Below are 20,561 nucleotides of genomic sequence, written 5' to 3'. Positions count from 1 at the left end.
CCATAAAATGAAAAATGATGTTCTGGTCTAAATCATGGAGAGTTAAATTTCTGTTAATTCCTTTGCCACCAAGCCAGAAGATGATTTAGGTTAACAGGAAAAATCAGTGAACTTATTTATAAAACAGAAAGAGAGTCACAGATGTAGAAAACAAACTTATGGTTACTGGGGGGGAAGGGAGGGAGGGATAAGTTGGGAGACTGACATATACACACTACTATATATAAAATGGATAACTAATAAGGACCTACTGTAGAGCACAGGGAACTCTACTTAATACTCTGTAATGACCTATTTGGAAAGAGTATCTAAAAAGGAGTGGAGATACTTTGCTATAGAGCACAAACTAACACAACATTGTAAATCAACTATACTCCAATAAAAAAAATTTTTAAATAGATGAAAAAAATTGTGATAAATTTTTTTAAGAAAAGGAAAAATCACTCTGCCACTAATTTGCTTTTCACTTTAGATGAGGAAATTTCTCTAGTCATTCTCAACTATAAAACTGTAGGTATGTGTACTCATTTAACATATGAAGCCCAATATTCAGATTTGGTCTGCATTGTGTCCCTGGCATTGATATTTTTCTAATAGCATGCCAGGTGGGTCATGTTAATGGGCAACCAGGATTGAAAATACGACTGGTCTCTGAGGGGTCTTTACTATGCTTTACAGCTCCAAACATCTAGAATGTAAGTAAAGCACAAACTAAACTTGGCTCATTATTTCAAATAATGACAAAATGTCACATACCAATAAATTTAGAGTTATCTCTCTCACACTTTAACATGTATTCACTGTTACATACTTGTATTTGGACCTCCAAATCAAAATAGTGGAAAGGTTTCTTGCTGTCTTCAGCCTCTTTCCTCTTTCCTCTTCTAAATCAATACCCCTCAGGGGATACCCCTATCTTTTTATGATCACCTTGCAAAAAAGAAGTTACATAATGCTATTTATATAAATATGGTTAAGCATGTGCTGTAACTTACCATCAGGATTTTCATTAAATATTTTCTGAAAAAATTCTGAATTTTCTTTTTTAATTAAGGAAATATTTTAAAAGAAGCCATAAAATTGATTGAAAGAAATAAATACTGAAATAGAACTTTTACCAATCAACCAGACTGAATAAATCTCTTGTAATAGCAATGAACATAAAGGAAGCATTTGCTTTCATCAAAAACAGTGAATGCCTTTTAAATTTTCTCTTAGGTTAGGTTCTTTAAGCTGACCTCTTTACGATTGCCAAATTTGGGAAATGGCACTCTGTTCTACGAGACAAACATTAAATGATACATGATGGTGAGAGGGTACACAGCAGAAGCAAGAAGAACTACAATCCTGCAGCCTGTGGAATGAAAACCACATTCACAGAAAGATAGACAAAATGAAAAGTCAGAGGGCTATGTACCAGATGAAAAAACAAGATAAAACCCCAGGAAAACAATGAAATGAAATGGAGATAGGCAACCTTCCAGAAAAAGAATTCAGAACAATGATAGTGAAGAGATCCAGGACCTCGGAAAAAGAATGGAGGCAGAGATCAAGAAGATGCAAGAAATGTTTAACAAAGACCTAGAAGAATTAAAGAAAAAACACCTAGAAGAATTAAAGAACAAACAAACAGATATGGATAATACAATAACTGAAATGAAAAATACACTAGAAGGAATCAATAGCAGAATAACTGATGCAGAAGAACAGATAAGTGACCTGGAAGACAGAATGGTGGAATTCACTGCCACTCAACAGAATAAAGAAAAAAAGAATGAAAAGAAATGAAGACAGGCTAAGAGACCTCTGGGACAACATTAAATGCACCAACATTCGTATTATAGGGGTCCCAGAAGGAGAAGAGAGCGAGAAAGGACCTGAGAAAATATTTGAAGAGATTATAGTCGAAAACTTCCCTAACATGGGAAAAGAAATAGCCACCCAAGTCCAGGGAGCACAGAGAGTCCCAGGCAAGATAAATCCAAGACGAAACATGCTGAGACGCACAGTAGTCAAATTGACAAAAATTAAAGACAAACAAAAGTTATTAAAATCAACAAGTGAAAAACGACAAATAACATACAACAGAACTCCCATAAGGTTAACAGCTGATTTCTCAGCAGAAACTCTACAAGCTAGGAGGGGGTGGCACGATATATTTAGAGTGAGGAAAGGGAAGAACCTACAACCAAGATTACTCTAGCCAGCAAGGATCTCATTCAGATTCTATGAAGAAATCAAAAGCTTTACAGACAAGCAAAAGCTAAGAGAATTCAGCACCACCAAACCAGCTCTACAACAAACGCTGAAGGAACTTCTCTAAGTGGGAAACACAAGAGAAGAAAAGAACCTACAAAAACAAACCCATAACAATTAAGATAATGGTAATAGGAACATACATATTGATAATTACCTTAAAAGTGAATGTATTAAATGCTCCAACCAAAAGACACAGGCTCGCTGAATGGATACAAAAACAAGACCTGTATATATGTTGTCTACAAGAGACCCACTTCAGACCTAGGGACACATACAGACTGAAAGTGAGGGGATGGAAAAAGATATTCCATACAAATTGAAATCAAACAAAGCTGGAGTATCAGTACTCATATCAGAAAAAATAGACTTTAAAATAAAGAATGTTACAAGAGACAAGGAAGGACACTACATAATGATGAAGGGATCAATCCAAGAAGAAGATGTAACAATTATAAATAAATATGCACCCAACATAGGAACACCTCAATACATAAGGCAACTGCTAACAGCTATAAAAGAGGAAATTGACAGTAACACAGTGATAGTGGGGGACTTTAACACCTCACTTACACCGATGGACAGATCATCCAGACAGAGAATTAATAAGGAAACACAAGCTTTAAATGACACAACAGACCAGATAGATCTAATTGATATTTATAGGACATTCAATCCGAAAATAGCAGTTTACACTTTCCTCTCAAGTGCACACAGAACATTCTCCAGGGTAGATCACATCTTGGGTCACAAATCAAGCCTCGGTAAATTTAAGAAAATTGAAGTCATATCAAGCATCTTTTCTGACCACAACGCTATGAGATAAGAAATAAATTACAGGGAAAAAGACGTAAAAAACACAAACACATGGAGGCTAAACAATATGTTACTAAATAACCAAGAGATCACTGAAGAAATCAAAGAGGAAATAAAAAAATACAAATGAGAGACAAATGAATATGGAAACATGATAATCCAAAACCAATGGTATGCAACAAAAGCAGTTCTAAGAGGGAAGTTTGTAGCAATAAAATCCTACCTCAAGAAACAAGAAACATCTCAAATAAACAATGTAACCTTACACCTAAAGGAACTAGAGAAAGAAGAACAAACAAAACCCAAAGTTAGTAGAAGGAAAGAAATCATAAAGATGAGAGCAGAAATAAATGAAATAGAAGCAAAGATCAATAAAACTAAAAGCTGGTTCTATGAGAAGATCAACAAAACTGATAAACCTTTAGCCAGGCTCATCAAGAAAAAGAGGGAGAGGACTCCAATCAATAAAATTAGAAATGAAAAAGGAGAAGTTACAATGGACACTGCAGAAATACAAAGCATCATGAGATGCTACTACAAGCAATTCTATGCCAATGAAATGGACAAACTGGAAGAAATGGACAAATTCTTAGAAAGGTATAACCTTCCTAGACTGAACCAGGAAGAAATAGAAAATATGAACAGACTGATCACAAGTAATGAAATTGAAACTGTAATTCAAAATCTTCCAACAGCTTCCCTGGTGGTAGAGGGATTAAAAATCAGCCTTCCAATGCAGGAGACAAGGGTTCGAGCCCTGGTTTGGGAAGATCCCACATGCCACAGAGCAACTAAGCCAATACGCCACAACTACTGAGCCTGCATTCTGAAGCCCACGAGCCACAACTACTGACCCCACATGCCACAACTACTGACGCCCGTGCGCCTAGAGCCCGTGCTCTGCAACAAGAGATGCCACCGCAATGAGAAGCCTGTGCACCACGACGAAGAGTAGCCCCCACTCATTGCAACTAGAGAAAGTCCACACACAGCAACAAAGACCCAGTGCAGCCAAAAATAAATTAATTAGTTAATTAAATGAATAAATTTTTTTAAAAAATCTTCCAACAAACAAAAGTCCACTACCAGATGCTTTCACAGGTGAATTCTATCACACATTTAGAAAAGAGCTAACACCCATCCTCCGCAAACTCTTCTGAAAAATTGCAGAGGAAGAAACACTCCCAAACTCATTCTACAATGCCACCATCACCCAGATTCCAAAACCATACAAAGATACTACAAAAAAAAAAAGAAAATTACAGACGAATATCACTGATGATTATAGATGCAAAAATCCTCAACAAAGTACCAACAAACAGAATCCAACAACATATTAAAAGGATCATACACTGTGATCAAGTGGGATTTATCCCAGGGATGCAAGGATTCTTCATATACACAAATCAATCAATGTGAAATATCATATTAACAAATTGAAGAACAAAAACGACATGATCATCTCAATAGATGCAGGAAAAGCTTTTGACAAAATTCAACACCCATTTATGATAAAAATTCTCCAGAAAATGGGCACAGAGGGAACCTACCTCAACATAATAAAGACCATATACAACAAACCCACAGCAAACATCATTCTCAATGTGGAAAAACTGAAACCATTTCCACTAAGATCAGGAACACGACAAGGATGTCCACTCTCGCCACTATTATTCAACATAGTTTTGGAAGTCCTAGCCATGGCAATCGGAGAAGAAAAAGAAATAAAAGGAATACAGATTTGGAAAAGAAGAAGTAAAACTGTCACTGTTTGCAGATGACATGATACTACACATAGATAATCCTAAAGATGCCATCAGAAAGCTACTAGAGCTAATCAATGAATTTGGTAAAGTAGCAGGACACAAAATTAATGCACAGAAATCTCTTGCATTCCTATACACTAACAATGAAAGATCAGAAAGAGAAATTAAGGAAACAATCCCATTCACCATTGCAACAAAAAGAATAAAATACCTAGGAATAAACCTACCTAAGGAGGTAAAAGACCTGTATTCAGAAAACTATAAGATGCTGATAAAAGAAATCAAAGATGACACAAACAGATGGGGAGATATACCATGTTCTTACACTGGAAGAATCAACATTGTGAAAATGACTATAGTACCCAAAGCAATCTACAGATTCAATGCAATCCCTATCAAATTACCAATGGCATTTTTTATAGAACTAGAACAAAAAAATCTTAAAATCTGTATGGAGACACAAAAGACCCCAAATAGCCAAAGCAATCTTGAGGGAAAAAAACGGAGCTAGAGGAATCAGACGCCCTGCCTTCAGACTATACTACAAAGCTACAGTAATCAAGACAATATGGTACTGGGACAAAAACAGAAATATAGATCAATGGAACAGGATAGAAAGCCCAGAGATAAACCCACACACCTATGGTGAACTAATCTATGACAAAGGAGGCAAGGATATACAATGGAGAAAAGACAGTCTCTTCAATAAGTGGTGCTGGGAAAACTGGACAGCTACATGTAAAAGAATGAAATTAGAACACTCCCTAACACCATGCACAAATATAAACTCAAAATGAATTAAAGACCTAAATGTAAGGCCAGATACTATAAAACTCCTAGAGGAAAACATAGGCAGAACACTGTATGACATTAATCATAGCAAGATCCTTTTTGACCCACCTCCTAGAGAAATGGAAATAAAAACAAAAATAAACAAATGGGACCTAATGAAACTTAAAAGCTTTTGCACAGCAAAGGAAACCATAAATAAGATGAAAAGACACCCCTCACAATGGGAGAAAATATTTGCAAATGAATCAACGGACAAAGGATTAATCTCCAAAATATATAAACAGCTCATGCAGCTCAACATTAAAAAAAAAACAACCCAATCCAAAAATGGGCAGAAGACCTGAATAGACATTTCTCCAAAGAAGACATGCAGATGGCCAAGAGGCACATGAAAAGCTGCTCAACATCACTAATTATTAGAGAAGTGCAAATCAAAACTACAATGAGGTATCACCTCACACCAGTTAGAATGGGCATCATCAGAAAATCTACAACAATAAATGCTGGAGAGGGTGTGGAGAAAAGGGAACCCTCTTGTACTGTTGGTGGGAATGTAAATTGACACAGCCACTATGGAGAACAGTATGGAGGTTCCTTTAAAAACTAAAAATAGAACTACCATATGACCCAGCATTCCCACTACTGGGCATATACTCTGAGAAAACCATAATTCAAAAAGAGTCATGTACCAAAATGTTCATTGCAGCTCTATTTACAATAGCCAGGACATGGAAGCAACCTAAGTGTCCATGGACAGATGAATGGATAAAGAAGATGTGGTATATATATACAGTGGAATATTACTCAGCCATAAAAAGAAACGAAATTGAGTTATTTGTAGTGAGGTGGATGGACCTAGAGTCTGTCATACAGAGTGAAGTAACTCAGAAAGAGAAAAACAAATACCGTATGCTAACACATATATATGGAATCAAAAAAAAAAATGGTCATGGAGAACCTAGGGGCAAGATGGGAATAAAGATGCAGACCTACTAGAGAATGGACTTGAGGACACGGGGAGGGGGAAGGGTAAGCTGGGACAAAGTGAGAGAGTGGTAGTATATATATGGACATATATACACTACCAAATGTAAAAAAGATAGCTAGTGGGAAGCAGTCACATAGCACAGGGAGATCAGCCCGGTGCTTTGTGACCAGCTAGAAGGGTGGGATAAGGAGGGTGGGAGGGAGACGGAAGAGGGAAGTGATACAGGGATATATGTATATGTATAACTGATTCACTTTGTTATAAAGCAGAAACTAACACACCATTGTAAAGCAATTATACTCCAATAAAAACGTTAAAAAAAAAATGTGGTGGGTACTAAAAATGTAGTGCTTTTAGAATGCACTAATATTTTGAACACCCCGTTTTTAATGGAGGCCACTTCAGCCACTTGAATTTTTCTTTTTTTTAATATTTGGATTTTTTTTTCTTTTCCTTTAGTTTTTGCTTCATGTCAGGTTGTACACTCACCAGTATAACAGCCCAGGTTGATTGACACCAAATACACCCACCTACACTTTGTTTATAACCAGCAGCTGTTCTAATTGGGCTAGTATTTATAATTATTTGATGCTCTTATCACAGTAGTTGTTAAACATTTTATATCTCACCCCGATTACAGTCATATATTTATTGAGAGGAGGAGAAATGTTGACTTTAACAATATATTCTATATAGAATGAATAAGATTTTTAAGTCTTTTACGTGCCAGAAGGAAAACATATGTATTCCTCCATACAACAATAAAATATGTTTCAGTTTCTCAGCTGGCATTTTGTAAGTGAATTTTTTAATGGCAGCAATGAGAGCATTTTTTGATCCGTATTCCTTTTCTTTACTAGGGGGAGCACATGATGATAGAAATAAATCTCGTCCGGTTGTAATAACATGTGTTCGTCCTGGAGGGCCTGCTGACAGGTAAACTTCATCTTTCTGTGTCACTATCCAAATAGATTAAATAAAGCTGGGGACTTTGGCATAGAAGTTGATGAATTAGAAATTTCATAGTAACAGATAGGTATTAAGTAAATATGTTGGAATGTGAAAACAAAAGAGTTCAGGCTGCAGAATCAGAAGAAAGTTTGACTCCAGATTCAATGCTTGCTACCCTATGTTTTTGGCAAATGACTTAGTTCTAAGCTCAGTTCCCTCCAACTGTAAAACGTAGATGATAATGCATACCTTTCAAGGTTTTTTGTTTTATCAAAGGTTAGAGATTTATGGTGCCTTGCAGGAGCCCTTGCATACTGGAAGGAAATCCAAAAAAGAGGGAATATATGTATATGTATAGCTGATTCACTTTGCTGTACAGTAGAAACTAACACAACATTGTAAAGCAACTGTACTCCAATAAAAATTAATTATATATTTTTAAAAAGGCAGCTGGTCCTTTAACAGCAGGTCCTTGAAATGCATCCTCTCCAATTGGTAATATCCTAACCTGAAAAGATATGTGGTGGTGTTCTCTGACTCTTACTATTGCCAACGTCCTTATCATGATTATCACCCTTTGATGATGATTATGTATGTCAGAATAGAAGCGACTTTTAGTAAAAGGGAAGGAATATTGTCAGTGTTAGTGTTTAGAGCGTTCTCTTCCTGGCTAATTTGAATATCTGAAAGAAGCTCCTTCAGCTTTCCTACAATAAACCTTGGGGGTCCCAAGTAAACTCACAACTTAGATGCCTCAAGAGATGCTTATCTTTGTATTAATTTCCCACAGCGAAAGTCTGCTCCATAATGGTAGGGAACACAATGGCTGCCACTAGATATAGTTGAAGGAGAGGCGGAAAATGCACTGATGACCCCTGACTCTGCACTATGTTTCAGCCTAGGATGGATTTTTTAACACTTTTCTTAAGCACTAGAAATAGTAATAATAATAATAAATACTGCTTGTTGAGTGACCACCATGGGCCAGGAACTGTGCTTAGTACTTGGCAGACATTATCTTATTTTATCTTCACAACCACCCACTAAATCAGGTATTTTTATCCAGATTTACAGGTGACAAAACTGAGGCCCAGTATGGTTAAATGACTTGCCAGCTAGGATAGGAATTCAGATTTATTTTCCTTCAAAGCTCATACTGGTAGCTCAGTTTTTTTTTTAAGTCAGTGTTTAATATAAAATGAGAAAATATGAAGACACTGGGTTCTCCTCTGCACTAAAGTGTATTTGCCTTTGCAGAGGATAATACAAAGTCAAAATTTCCAAGGAAATTTTGCTGTTTTTTTTTCCTTCTCATGCCTTTTCTTATGAATTATTCTTCCTGAAACAAATGAGAATATTTCTGTTTCTGATTAACATTTTAGAGTTGGAGTTGACAGAAATGTCAGGAGCAGGCTACTAGTTTGTGAGCAACGTATTACCAAATTAATGGAGGACTAAAGGAAATCTAAGAATTTAAGACAAAAATTTAGAGTCAAAATACATAGAGAGTTGCTGGGTGAAAGATATTTAAGACAGCATTTTTATTCTTTCCAAATCCTAAACTTGTAATCCCTGCATTTGATTTTCTCATCTTCATTGACCCTCCCTGAGGCAGGAGGGTTATAATCTGGTAGCCTATCTGGCTACGTTTTAGTGGTGTCATTACTGTACTGAGGCATCTTCTCCCAGTGCCTTGAGTGTCTGTGGCCACAGAAGGGAGAATAGTATTTGCCTGCCTTTTCCACTGAATGTGAGATTGACTGAATCAATTTAATGATCGTCAAATGGCCTTATAAATCAGTAGGAAAATTTACAGACTAGGGAAATTTTTCACCAGCATTCCCTATCCAGCTTGAGTTCACTGGTGATAAATTGAATGAAATCAGCAGGCTTTTCTACTAACCTGGCTTTGGGAAAATAGGTGAGTGCTATTTCCTGGGCTCTAATAAATCAATTTTAGACATTTTGGCAAAAACCTAGAAAAGTGAAAATGTGCCTTTATTACTTTTGTACCCCAAGAGTTCATCGTGGGTGACCTGGTTATTTGCTAATGTGTAGTTATTTTCTTATTACTGATTTTCATATTGCAGCAACTTTCTGGTCAGGGTTACCTCTTTACTCTCTTAATGTCACACCTGATGCTTAAAAGGAAATGCAAATGGGATAGATGGTAGAATGTGTGTGAAAGAGCCTCTTTGGCTAAGTGACTATTAATGCTAAGCCCCATGATGCTAAATTAATGACTATTTCTTTATTCTCCCTTCAGAGAGGGCACAATCAAACCTGGTGATAGGTTGCTCAGTGTGGATGGAATTCGGCTTCTTGGAACCACACATGCTGAGGCCATGAGTATTCTCAAACAGTGTGGGCAAGAAGCGACGCTGCTGATCGAATATGATGTCTCGGTCATGGGTATGTCGGATCCTGAGGTTGGGATCTCTAACTAAGCTCTACATCATGTCACTGTCTATCCCTGATAAACCACTTTGGATTAAGAATGAAATGTTATGTCCTCCTGTAGCAGACAGAATTTCATCAATACCATATTACTCTGTTTGAGTTCAGAAAGAGGTGAGAAGTACTTCTCAGCGATTTTGAATTCTTATGTTGATAGAGTCTATGATAACATCTCATTCTGTCAGTGTGTTTCACCTAGCAGTCAGCTCTTACATATGGATTACCCTTTGGCAGGAAAGTGTTTTCCCCCTCCAAATCACCAAAGTGGTATTATTAACTTAGGGGCTAGTACTTTTTCTTTTACTACATGGAGACTAGAAACAGTAGGGGATTTCCTTCTTGTTACATCACAGAGTGAAGCCAGTTGATCAGAATTAATGGAAATTACCATTTTATCATCAGACTTAGGGACAAAGAAAGGAAAGGGGACAAATAGTATTATTAATTAAAATGAAAGTTGAGTACAATATTCTTTCTTGAAATAATGATCCCAATAGAAAGTAATTCTATTTCTACCCTCTCAACTGTAGTACAACTGGAAAGATATTCTTAACATGGCTTTTCAATGTGAAGAGAGAGACAAAGTTTTGTGTAAAGTTGACTAAGGCAGATAAATTATGAGAGAATGAATCGGAACCTGAAATTGAAACTTAAATCATGTTGTAAATACTTTTTACAATTATCAGACTTGATTGTGTGCCTGACTTTACCAGCAAGTTTTGTCCTGGTAAAATGTAGCCAAGAAAAAAACACTTATTCTGTAACTGCAAACTCCTTTATTTCCCGCTCTATATAATTCACGTAGAACAGTGTTGCTTGAACATATTCTTAATCTGTCTATTGGCCTGAAATGTCTTTGAGAGGTATGAATCTTCCTAAAAGACTTAAAGTGTGAGTTAAGGAGTTCTTAGCAGAATAAGTGGTATGATATGCCCTTAAGATGGAAAGGTCAGGAATGAATGAATTTTCCTCCCTCTATTCTTCCTTTCTCATGTCTTCTCTTTCTCCCTTTTTTCTTTCTCTTTTTATTGTTTTGTATGGCTTTTGAGTTAGATGATTTGGGTTCTGTTTTCAATTCTACTGATTTCTAGCTATTAGTTTGGACCATGTTACTTATTTCCCTGTGCCTTAGTTACCTCATTTGTCACATGGAGACCAGCAATGCCTATTTTAAAAGGCAGTTAGGAAGATAAAATAAAATTATACAAGTAAGATATATTTTAACTGATGATCTCATTTATTATTAACATTAAAAATTGAAGCAGATGTTTGACATATTTAACTCATTCAGTCTATGTATTTTTTTTAATATTTTTAAAATATTTTTTTAAAATATATATTTTAAAATATATTTTTTTTTAATATTTAAGCTAAGTGACAGGTACCAAGAGTACAGAAATAAACAAAACAGACCTGGTCTCTGCTCTTATGAAGTTTGCAGTTGACAAGGAGGAGAGACAGTAAACAGGAACATGACCAAACAAATAAACACTCAGAAAGTGATCATTACCTACCATGAAAAGCATGAACTGGATTCTGTAATAGGGAATAAGGGCAGGCACAGGTGAGGGTTGACAGATGCCAATCAGGAGTCAGTGAGGAGGTGACAGGTAGGCTAAAACCTGAAGGATGAGAAGGAACCAGTTCCCAAACTAAATACAGCAACAGTTTGTAAGTTCTGAGCAGCCCACCTCAGAGAGACAAGGGCTCCCCCACCTGGGGATGGGCACCATTCCAGAGGAGAGCCCTCCATATCTCATTATTACCAGAGTCAGGAGGGGAGAGGATGCCTCACCTGTCTTCCTTCTTCCCTACTCACATTCACGTTCTGAATCATGCCTGACAGTTTTCCTACCTCAGAGTTCTCAGATATCCCCCTAATATAGGGGAAAGCGCCATCAAGAAGGAAACTCATTAAAAGTTTCTCTAAGTTGCTAGATATAAGATCAGTATACAAAAATCAGTTACATTTCTATATATCAGCCAAAACCAGAAAGTTAATTTTTAATATACCATTTATAATAACAATAAAATAATAAGGTTCCTATAAGGAATAAATACAACAAAAGTTGTATCTTCCCATTAGATATAGATATTGATATAGATACAGATATGCATATACATAAAGAATACTTAAATAAATGAAGACCTACATCATGAACTTGGGTGGGAAGTCTTAATATCTAAAATATATCATTTCTTTCAAATGCATCCATAAATTCTATTCAGAATCCCAGAAGGATCTTTGGAGGACTTTAATAAGCTGTTTCTAAAACGTATATGGAGTAAGAAAAGTGGGAGGGGGAAAACAGCCAAAATGTTTTTGAAACAATATGAAAGCAGAGAAACTTGTTCTACCCAGTATCAAGACTCATTCTAAAATTGTGCCATTAAGTCTATGTAATATTTACATGAAGTAATAAAGAACCCAGTGGAAGAGAATCGAATGCCACAGACCACTACAGATATGTAAGCAGAGGTATAGTCTTACATCAGTGGGGAAGGTTGAGCTAGTCAGTAAATGATACTGGGTCAATTAGTTAGCCACATGGGAAAAAATTCAATTAATCTCCTACTTTATACCACACCCAAAAATAAATTCTGTATTTACATAACCATTTCCCAACAGACTGCTATTATAGGTAACTGGAATGAATATCCTTTTACCCAAATCTTTGTCTGTGTATCTGACCTCATTAAGTCAAAGGGCATATTTCTTTTCTAAATATTTGATACATAATTCCAGTTGTCCTCCAGAAAGGTTATACTATTTTATAATATATTACTACCAGCAATGTTTTAAGTGTACCTGTCTCAACGGAGCACCAGATACAACATTGAATAGTATTGGTTTTAATCTTTCTGATTTGTTAAGTAAAAATTACATTAATATTTTAGTTTACTTTTTAAAAAAAATTTCTAATGCAACTAAATGTTTTTTCGTATGAACACTAGCCATTTTCATCTCCTATTGTCTGCTTATGCCCTGTATTCATTTTTCTTTTTTCTTTTTTTTAATTTATTTAATTTATTTATTTTTGGCTGTGTTGGGTCTTGATTGTGGTGCACGGGCTTCTCATTGCGGTGGCTTCTCTTGTTGCAGAGCACGGGCTCTAGGCGCATGGGCTTCAGTAGTTGTGGCTCGTGGGCTCTAGAGCACAGGCTCAGTAGTTGTGGCACACAGGCTTAGTTGCTCCGCGGCATGTGGGATCTTCCCAGACTAGGGCTCGGACCCGTGTCCCCTGCATTGGCAGGTGGATTCTTAACCCCTGGGTCACCAGGGAAGTCCCTGTATTCATTTTTCTATTGGAGGTGCTCTTAGTTTTTTTTTTTGTTATTGATTTGTGTAACTATTTGTATTTTAAGGATATTAGTTCTTATCAGTTTTTTTGTAAAAACTCTTCTTAGTAGTTTATTTGCCCTTTCTGATGTATCAAAGTTCCTTTTTTTTTTTAATTTGGATCTAGTATTTTTCTTAGGATATAAATATTAATTTTTTCTAAAGTTACCTAATATCCCTGGATTATTTAATAAAGAATCTATCACATGCCTACTGATTTTTTAAATCATACCTTAAGTTGTTAAATATACTGGACTCGTCATCTGGGCTAGCTAGTCTGATTGTATCTAGTTTCACACCAGATTTTAGGATAGGACTTTTGAATTTAAAGTCTTAGTATAAGAGCTCTTATTATCATAAAAAGACACATTTTTGGAAAATTATTTATCTGCATACTACATTTATTGTATTATTCTAAGTTTTGCTAACTTTATACAGCAAATGAGCAAACTTTGATTTGGGTTTTTTATGTCTTTTTAAATTCCTTTTTCTCTCTTCTCTTCCATTCAACTCTCTTGCACTTGCTTACTTGCTCTCAGCCTTTTCTCTCCCACTGTGTTCCTCACACTCTGTCTTCCTTTCTTTCTCCTTCCCTTTCTAGCCTCCCAGTTATTTTTTGTATACTCTATTCTCGGTTTCTCACTTGTCAATACCCTTCTTTATTCTAATCGTCTTACTTGGATTGTTTTCAGTATTCCCCTGTAATTATTATCCTTTCTCTCTGTTTTGTCCTTCTTGCTTGTTTCAATCCTGTTTTTCTAAAACAGGGTTAAAATGGGATTAGGTATAGATAAGGTCAGATAATTGAGAATGACAATTTGTGGAAAGAAGTAAAAAATGGTACCTTAGAAAATCAGAATATAGGATACTTTCTATTAGAATTATTGTTCATCAAATATTAACTAACCTTTCCTTTTACCAATCTCCTTAGATATTAGACTCAATGATTTCATTTCTTCGTATCATCTTCTATAAAATAAGAATAATGATATTTACCCTGTCGAGCTCATTGGGATATAAAAATCCTCAATAATTAAACTTTTAAAGTAAAAAGCTATTTATCTTTAAAGGAAGCCAGGAGATATTTAGAAATACAAAGGAAATAAAATTATGAAAGAATGTATAAAACTTAAAGTTCATGGACCTCCATTGAGACACATTTCTGTCACTCCTAGATAAAGCTAAATAGGTGAAAAATTGCAATAGAAAGCTTAAGGTCTTAAATTAGGGAAATGAGGAGCAATAGATCATTAGTATAGGAAGATGCCATCAGTACAAATGGCAGAAACCAATTTAGAATAATTTAAAGAGGGAATTGATTAGCTTGCAAAAGTGGGGAGTCAAGATATATCCTGGCTTCAGAAGAAGTTCAGTAATATCACAGGTGTTCTGTCTCTCAGGTCTCTTTGCCTGGGAAAGGCTCTCCTTGTGTCATGACCAGATGGTCCCAGGCAGCCACAGGTCTATATTATGTTGTGAGTTCATAATGCCAGAAAAAGAAATGAAACTGGATCTCCCCTAAAAGATGCTGAGTGACTTAGCTTGGAGCAAATGCTGACCACTGCGGTAATCACTATGTCCAGGGATATAGTGTACCCTCTGCTCTTTGGCAGGGCAGGAAGGAATGTGTGTTGAACAGAACAAGACAAAGAATGGCACTTTCCCAAAGCAGATGATGTTAGTAATAGATGCCACACATATGAGAATTTTCCTTACTTCACGTCCTCACCAGCACTTGGTATCCTCAATCTGTTTCATGGTAACTATTCTTATGGGTATGTAGTGATATCCCATGGTAAACTGAATGTATATTTCCAGGATGAATAATGATATGAAACACCTTTTCATTTGCCACTTGGACATTCTTGTTGCATTATTTTACTTTTAATACCTTCATTTATTTACATACTATTAAAATTATGTCACATTATATCTTAGGAAGCATGTGTGTGTCTATAATCATAAATATAAATATTGATTTTATTTATATGCTATTAAAAGTACACAAATTATTTTGTAGGAAACACGTGTGTGCCTGTGCAGAGATATTGATATCTCATCACTGGAATGAGATATATTTTCTAGTAAATCTCAGATCACAAATTTTAGCAAATTCAGTAGTCTGGGAAAGCTATTGAAACTATCAATTTTATTAACTAAAGTTGAATTTAGTCTTTGTTAAAATTTTAAAGAAAATTTATTGAGATAAGACTGGTAGGAATAGGTCTGGGAGAAAAGTAAGAGTTCAGTTTTGGATATGTTATGTTTGAGGTGTCTATCCATCATCCAAGTGGAGGTATGGAGTATACAGATGGGTCATTAAGCCTGGAATTTAGTGCAGAGGTTAGGGCAGGAGGTATAAATTTTTGAGTCATCAGCACAGAGATGGACCTTAAAACCATGAGGCACCTTAGAGAAGTGAGCGTGGACAGAGAAAAGCAAGGCCCAAGGATGGAGCTCTGGGTCTCTCCAATAGTGACAAATCAGAAAGGTGATGGGGAACCTTTGAAATAAATTGAGAAGGAACATCAAGTGATGGAGACAGAGAACCAAGGCAGAGTGTGGAGTCCTGGAGGCCAGATTTTTCCTTTGTAAAACGGTGGTAATTATACTACCACACTCACAAGTTGCTGTGAGGAGAAAAAGAGTTAATGCATATGTGGTGTTTGGCCCATAATATGTGCTCAATAAATATGAACTAATTATTTTAAATGTTTATAGGGAAAAAACCCTCCACTTCATTATTGTTGAAATGTATTACCAAATGATTGGGTCTCAGAACCCTGATGTTAGAAGCCAAATAACATAAAATATAAGGAAAGCTTGAACATCTTGGGGCAAAAGTTCTGAAAACAATAACTTTAGTAAAATGTAGTGCCTTTTGAAGTCAGACAAACTAGGTTTTGAATCTTGGCTGTCTGTTGACCTTGAACAAGTTACTTAGCCTCTCCAAGCTTCAACTTTCTCATCTCTAATATAAGGATGATAACAGTACTTCTTCAAAGGACTGATGAAAAGATTAAGCGAGTGAATACATGTAAAGTGTTTATCATAACTAAACTAAACTCTTGTTGACTACCAGGGAATTAAAGTTCACTGTTTCCATGCTCCACTTCCCTAAAATGAACCTCAGGTCTCCCATTACCCTGGATTAAGCAGCAGCTGGGGCTTTATTCTGTGACAACATTGAGTCCTCAGTAGAAAGAATATTTGAAAAATGATGTGTTCTGTATGGCTTTATTTTCTAAAATTCATCACAATACTTATTTTTCTTAAACTTTAGCTGAAAATATTTCTAAATAATGTTTTTGAGAATATATATTAAAGATACTTGGGTCTTTGGTAGAGGCACATACAGTTATCAAGGACATCATTCTGAATGTCAGTCCTTAGACCTGTGTTACAGAGACAAGGGGTACAGATGATACCAAATCTGTGCTGACATAATTTACTCAGGATTTTTAAAACTTACACGATTCTCTAATAATTATTTATTTTATGACTTTTTCTTCCATAGGAGGAGCAGGGAAGGGCTTTGGTTACTATGGATTTCTTGTGGGCTGTATTAAACAAGAATGACTGTAGTGTAATTTTTTGTTTTTGTTTTGTTTTTATTTCAGCTTTATTAAGGTGTAATTGACAGATCTGTAAGATATTTAAAGTGTGCATCGTGATAATTTGATATACACATACATTGTGAAAAGATGCTACACTCTTAGCATATTATACAATACAGTGTTATCAACTATAGTCACAGTTTTTACATTAGATCCTCAGACCTTATTCATCTTCTAGCTGAAAGTTTGTACCCTTTTTTTTTTTAACGTTCTTATTGGAGTATAATTGCTTTACAATGGTGCGTTAGTTTCTGCTGTATAACAAAGTGAATCAGCTATACATACACATATATCCCCATATCTTCTCCCTTTTGCGTCTCCCTCCCACCCTCCCTATCCCACCCCTCTAGGTGGTCACAGAGCACCGAGCTGATCTCCCTTTGCTATGCGGCTGCTTCCCACTAGCTATCTATTTTACATTTGGTAGCGTATATATGTCCATGCCACTCTCTCACTTCATCCCAGCTTACCCTTCCCTCTCCCCGTGTCCTCAAGTCCATCTCTACGTCTGTGTCTTTATTCCTGTCCTGCACCTAGGTTCTTCAGAACCTTTTTTTTTTTTTTTTTAGATTCCATATGTATGTGTTAGCATACGGTATTTGTTTTTCTCTTTCTGACTACTTCACTCTGTATGACAGACTCTAGGTCCATCCACCTCACTACAAATAACTCAATTTCGTTTCTTTTTATGGCTGAGTAATATTCCATTGAATATATGTGCCACATCTTCTTTATCCATTTATCTGTTGATGAACACTCAGGTTGCTTCCATGTCCTGGCTACTGTAAATAGTGCTGCAATGAACATTGTGGTACATGACTCTTTGAATTATGGTTTTCTCAGGGTATATGCCCAGTAGTGGGATTGCTGGGTCGTATGGTAGTTCTATTTTTAGTTTTTAAAGGAACCTCCATACTGTTCTCCATAGTGGCTGTATCAATTTACACTCCCACCAACAGTGCAAGAGGGTTCCCTTCTCTCCACACCCTCTCCAGCATTTATTGTCTGTAGATTTTTGATGATGGCCATTCTGACTGGTGTGAGGTGATACCTCATTGTAGGTTTGATTTGCATTTCTCTAATGATTAGTGATGTTGAGCATCCTTTCATGTGTTTGTTAGCAATATGTCTGTCTTCTTTGGAGAAATGTCTATTTAGGTCTTCTGCCCATTTTTGGATTGGGTTGTTTGTTTTTTTGATATTGAGCTGCATGAGCTACTTGTATATTTTGGAGATTAATCCTTTGTCCGTTGCTTCATTTGCAATTATTTTCTCCCATACTGAGGGTTGTCTTTTCGTCTTGTTTATGGGTTCCTTTGCTGTGAAAAAGCTTTTAAGTTTCATTACGTCCCATTTGTTTATTTTTGTTTTTATTTCCATTACTCTAGGAGGTGGGTCAAAAAGGATCTTACTGTGATTTATGTCATTGAGTGTTCTGCCTATGTTTTCCTCTAAGAGCTTTATAGTGTCTGGCCTTACATTTAGGTCTTTAATCCATTTTGAGTTGATTTTTGTGTATGGTGTTAGAGAGGGTTCTCATTTCATTCTTTTACATGTAGCTGTCCAGTTTTCCCAGCACCACTTATTGAAGAGGCTGTCTTTTCTCCATTGTACATTTTTGCCTCCTTTATCAAAGATAAGGTGACCATATGTGTGTGGGTTTATCTCTGGGCTTTCTATCCTGTTCCATTGATCTATATTTCTGTTTTTGTGCCAGTACCATACTGTCTTGATTACTGAACCTTTGTAGTGTAGTCTGAAGTCAGGGAGGCTGATTCCTCCAGCTCCGTTTTTTTTTCTCAAGTTTGCTTTGGCTATTTGGGGTCTTTTGTGTTTCCATACAAATTGTGAAATTTTTTATTCTAGCTCTGTGAAGAATGCCCTTGGTAGTTTGATAGGGATTGCATTGAATCTGTAGATTGCTTTGGGTAGTGTAGTCATTTTCACAATGTTGATTCTTCCAATCCAAGAACATGGTATATCTCTCCATCTGTTTGTATCATCTTTACTTTCTTTCATCAGTGCCTTATAGTTTTCTGCATACAGGTCTTTTGTCTCCTTAGGTAGGTTTATTCCTAGGTATTTTATTCTTTTTGTTGCAATGGTAAATGCAAGTGTTTCCTTAATTTCTCTTTCAGATTTTTCATCATGAGTGTATAGGAATGCAACAGATTTCTGTGCATTAATTTTGTATCCTGCTACTTTACCAAATTCATTGACTAACTCTAGTAGTTTTCTGGTAGCATCTTTAGGATTCTCTGTGTATAGGATCATGTCATCTGCAGACAGTGACAGTTTTACTTCTTCTTTTACGATTTGGATTCCTTTTATTTCTTTTCCTTCTCTGATTGCTGTGACCAAAACTTCCAAAACTATGTTGAATAACAGTGGTGAGAGTGGGCAGCCTTGGCTTCTTCCTGATCTTAGTGGAAATGGTTTCAGTTTTTCACCCTTGAGAACGATGTTGGCTGTGGGTTTGTCACATAAGGCCTTTATTATGTTGAGGTAAGTTCCCTCTATGCCTACTTTATGCAGGGTTTTTATCATAAACGGGTGTTGAATTTTGTCGAAAGCTTTTTCTGCATCTGTTGAAATGATCATATGGTTTTTATTCTTCAATTTGTTAATATGGTGTATCACATTGATTGATTTGTGTATATTAAAGAATCCTTGCATCCCTGAGATAAACCCCACTTGATCATGGTGTATGATCCTTTTTTTGTGTTGTTGGATTTGGTTTGCTGGTGTTTTGTTGAGGATTTTTGCATCTATATTCATCAGTGATATTGGTCTGTAATTTTCTTTTTTTGTAGTATCTCTGTCTGGTTTTGGTATCAGGATGATGGTGGCTTCATAGAATGAGTTTGGGGGTGTTCCTCCCTCTGCTATATTTTGGAAGAGTTTGAGAAGCATAGGTGTTAGCTCTTCTCTAAATGTTTGGTAGAATTCGCCTGTGAAGCCATCTGGTCCTGGGCTTTTTTATTTGTTGGAAGATATTTAATCACAGTTTCAATTTCAGTGTTTGTGATTGGTCTATTTATATTTTCTATTTCTTCCTGGTTCAGTCTCGGAATGTTCTTCTTTTCTAAGAACTTGTCCATTTCTCCCAAGTTGTCCATTTTATTGGCATATAGATGCTTGTAGTTATCTCTCATGATCCTTTGTATTTCTGCAGTGTCAGTTGTTACTTCTTTTTCATCTCTAATTCTGTTGATTTGAGTCTTTTCCCACTTTTTCTTGATGAGTCTGGGTAATGGGTTATCAATTTTGTTTATCTTCTCAAAGAACCAGCTTTTAGTTTTATTCATATTTGCTATCATTTCCATTTCTTTTTCATTTATTTCTGATCTGATCTTCATGATTTCTTTCCTTTTGCTAACTTTGGGGTTTTTTTGTTCTTCTTTCTCTAATTGCTTTAGGTGTAAGGTTAGGTTGTTTGTTTGAGATGTTTCTTGTTTCTTGAGGTAGGATTGTATTGCTGTAAACTTCCCTCTTAGAACTGCTTTTGCTGCATCCCATGGGCTTTGGGTCATCATGTTTTCCTTGTCATTTGTTTCTACGTATTTTTTGATTTCCTC

At 36.0% G+C, this 20,561-nt stretch overlaps 1 protein-coding gene across 9 annotated transcripts in view; it reads left to right on the top strand.

The window, feature by feature from the left end:
• GRIP1 (glutamate receptor interacting protein 1) overlaps positions 1-20,561 on the top strand; it is a 713,644-nt gene that overhangs the window by 548,273 nt on the left and 144,810 nt on the right. For all 9 annotated transcript variants that reach the window (XM_082351188.1, XM_082351190.1, XM_082351185.1 and 6 more), the window contains 2 exons: positions 7,479-7,554; positions 9,836-9,981. In XM_082351188.1, coding sequence (XP_082207314.1) covers positions 7,479-7,554; positions 9,836-9,981 — 222 coding nt within the window. The remainder of the gene's footprint in view (positions 1-7,478; positions 7,555-9,835; positions 9,982-20,561) is intronic.

This window comes from Balaenoptera borealis (assembly GCF_965194805.1).
Source record: "Balaenoptera borealis genome assembly, chromosome: 13".
NCBI lineage: Eukaryota > Metazoa > Chordata > Mammalia > Artiodactyla > Balaenopteridae > Balaenoptera > Balaenoptera borealis.
Note: the sequence above shows the minus strand (reverse complement) of the source record. Positions and strands in the feature narration are given on the sequence as shown.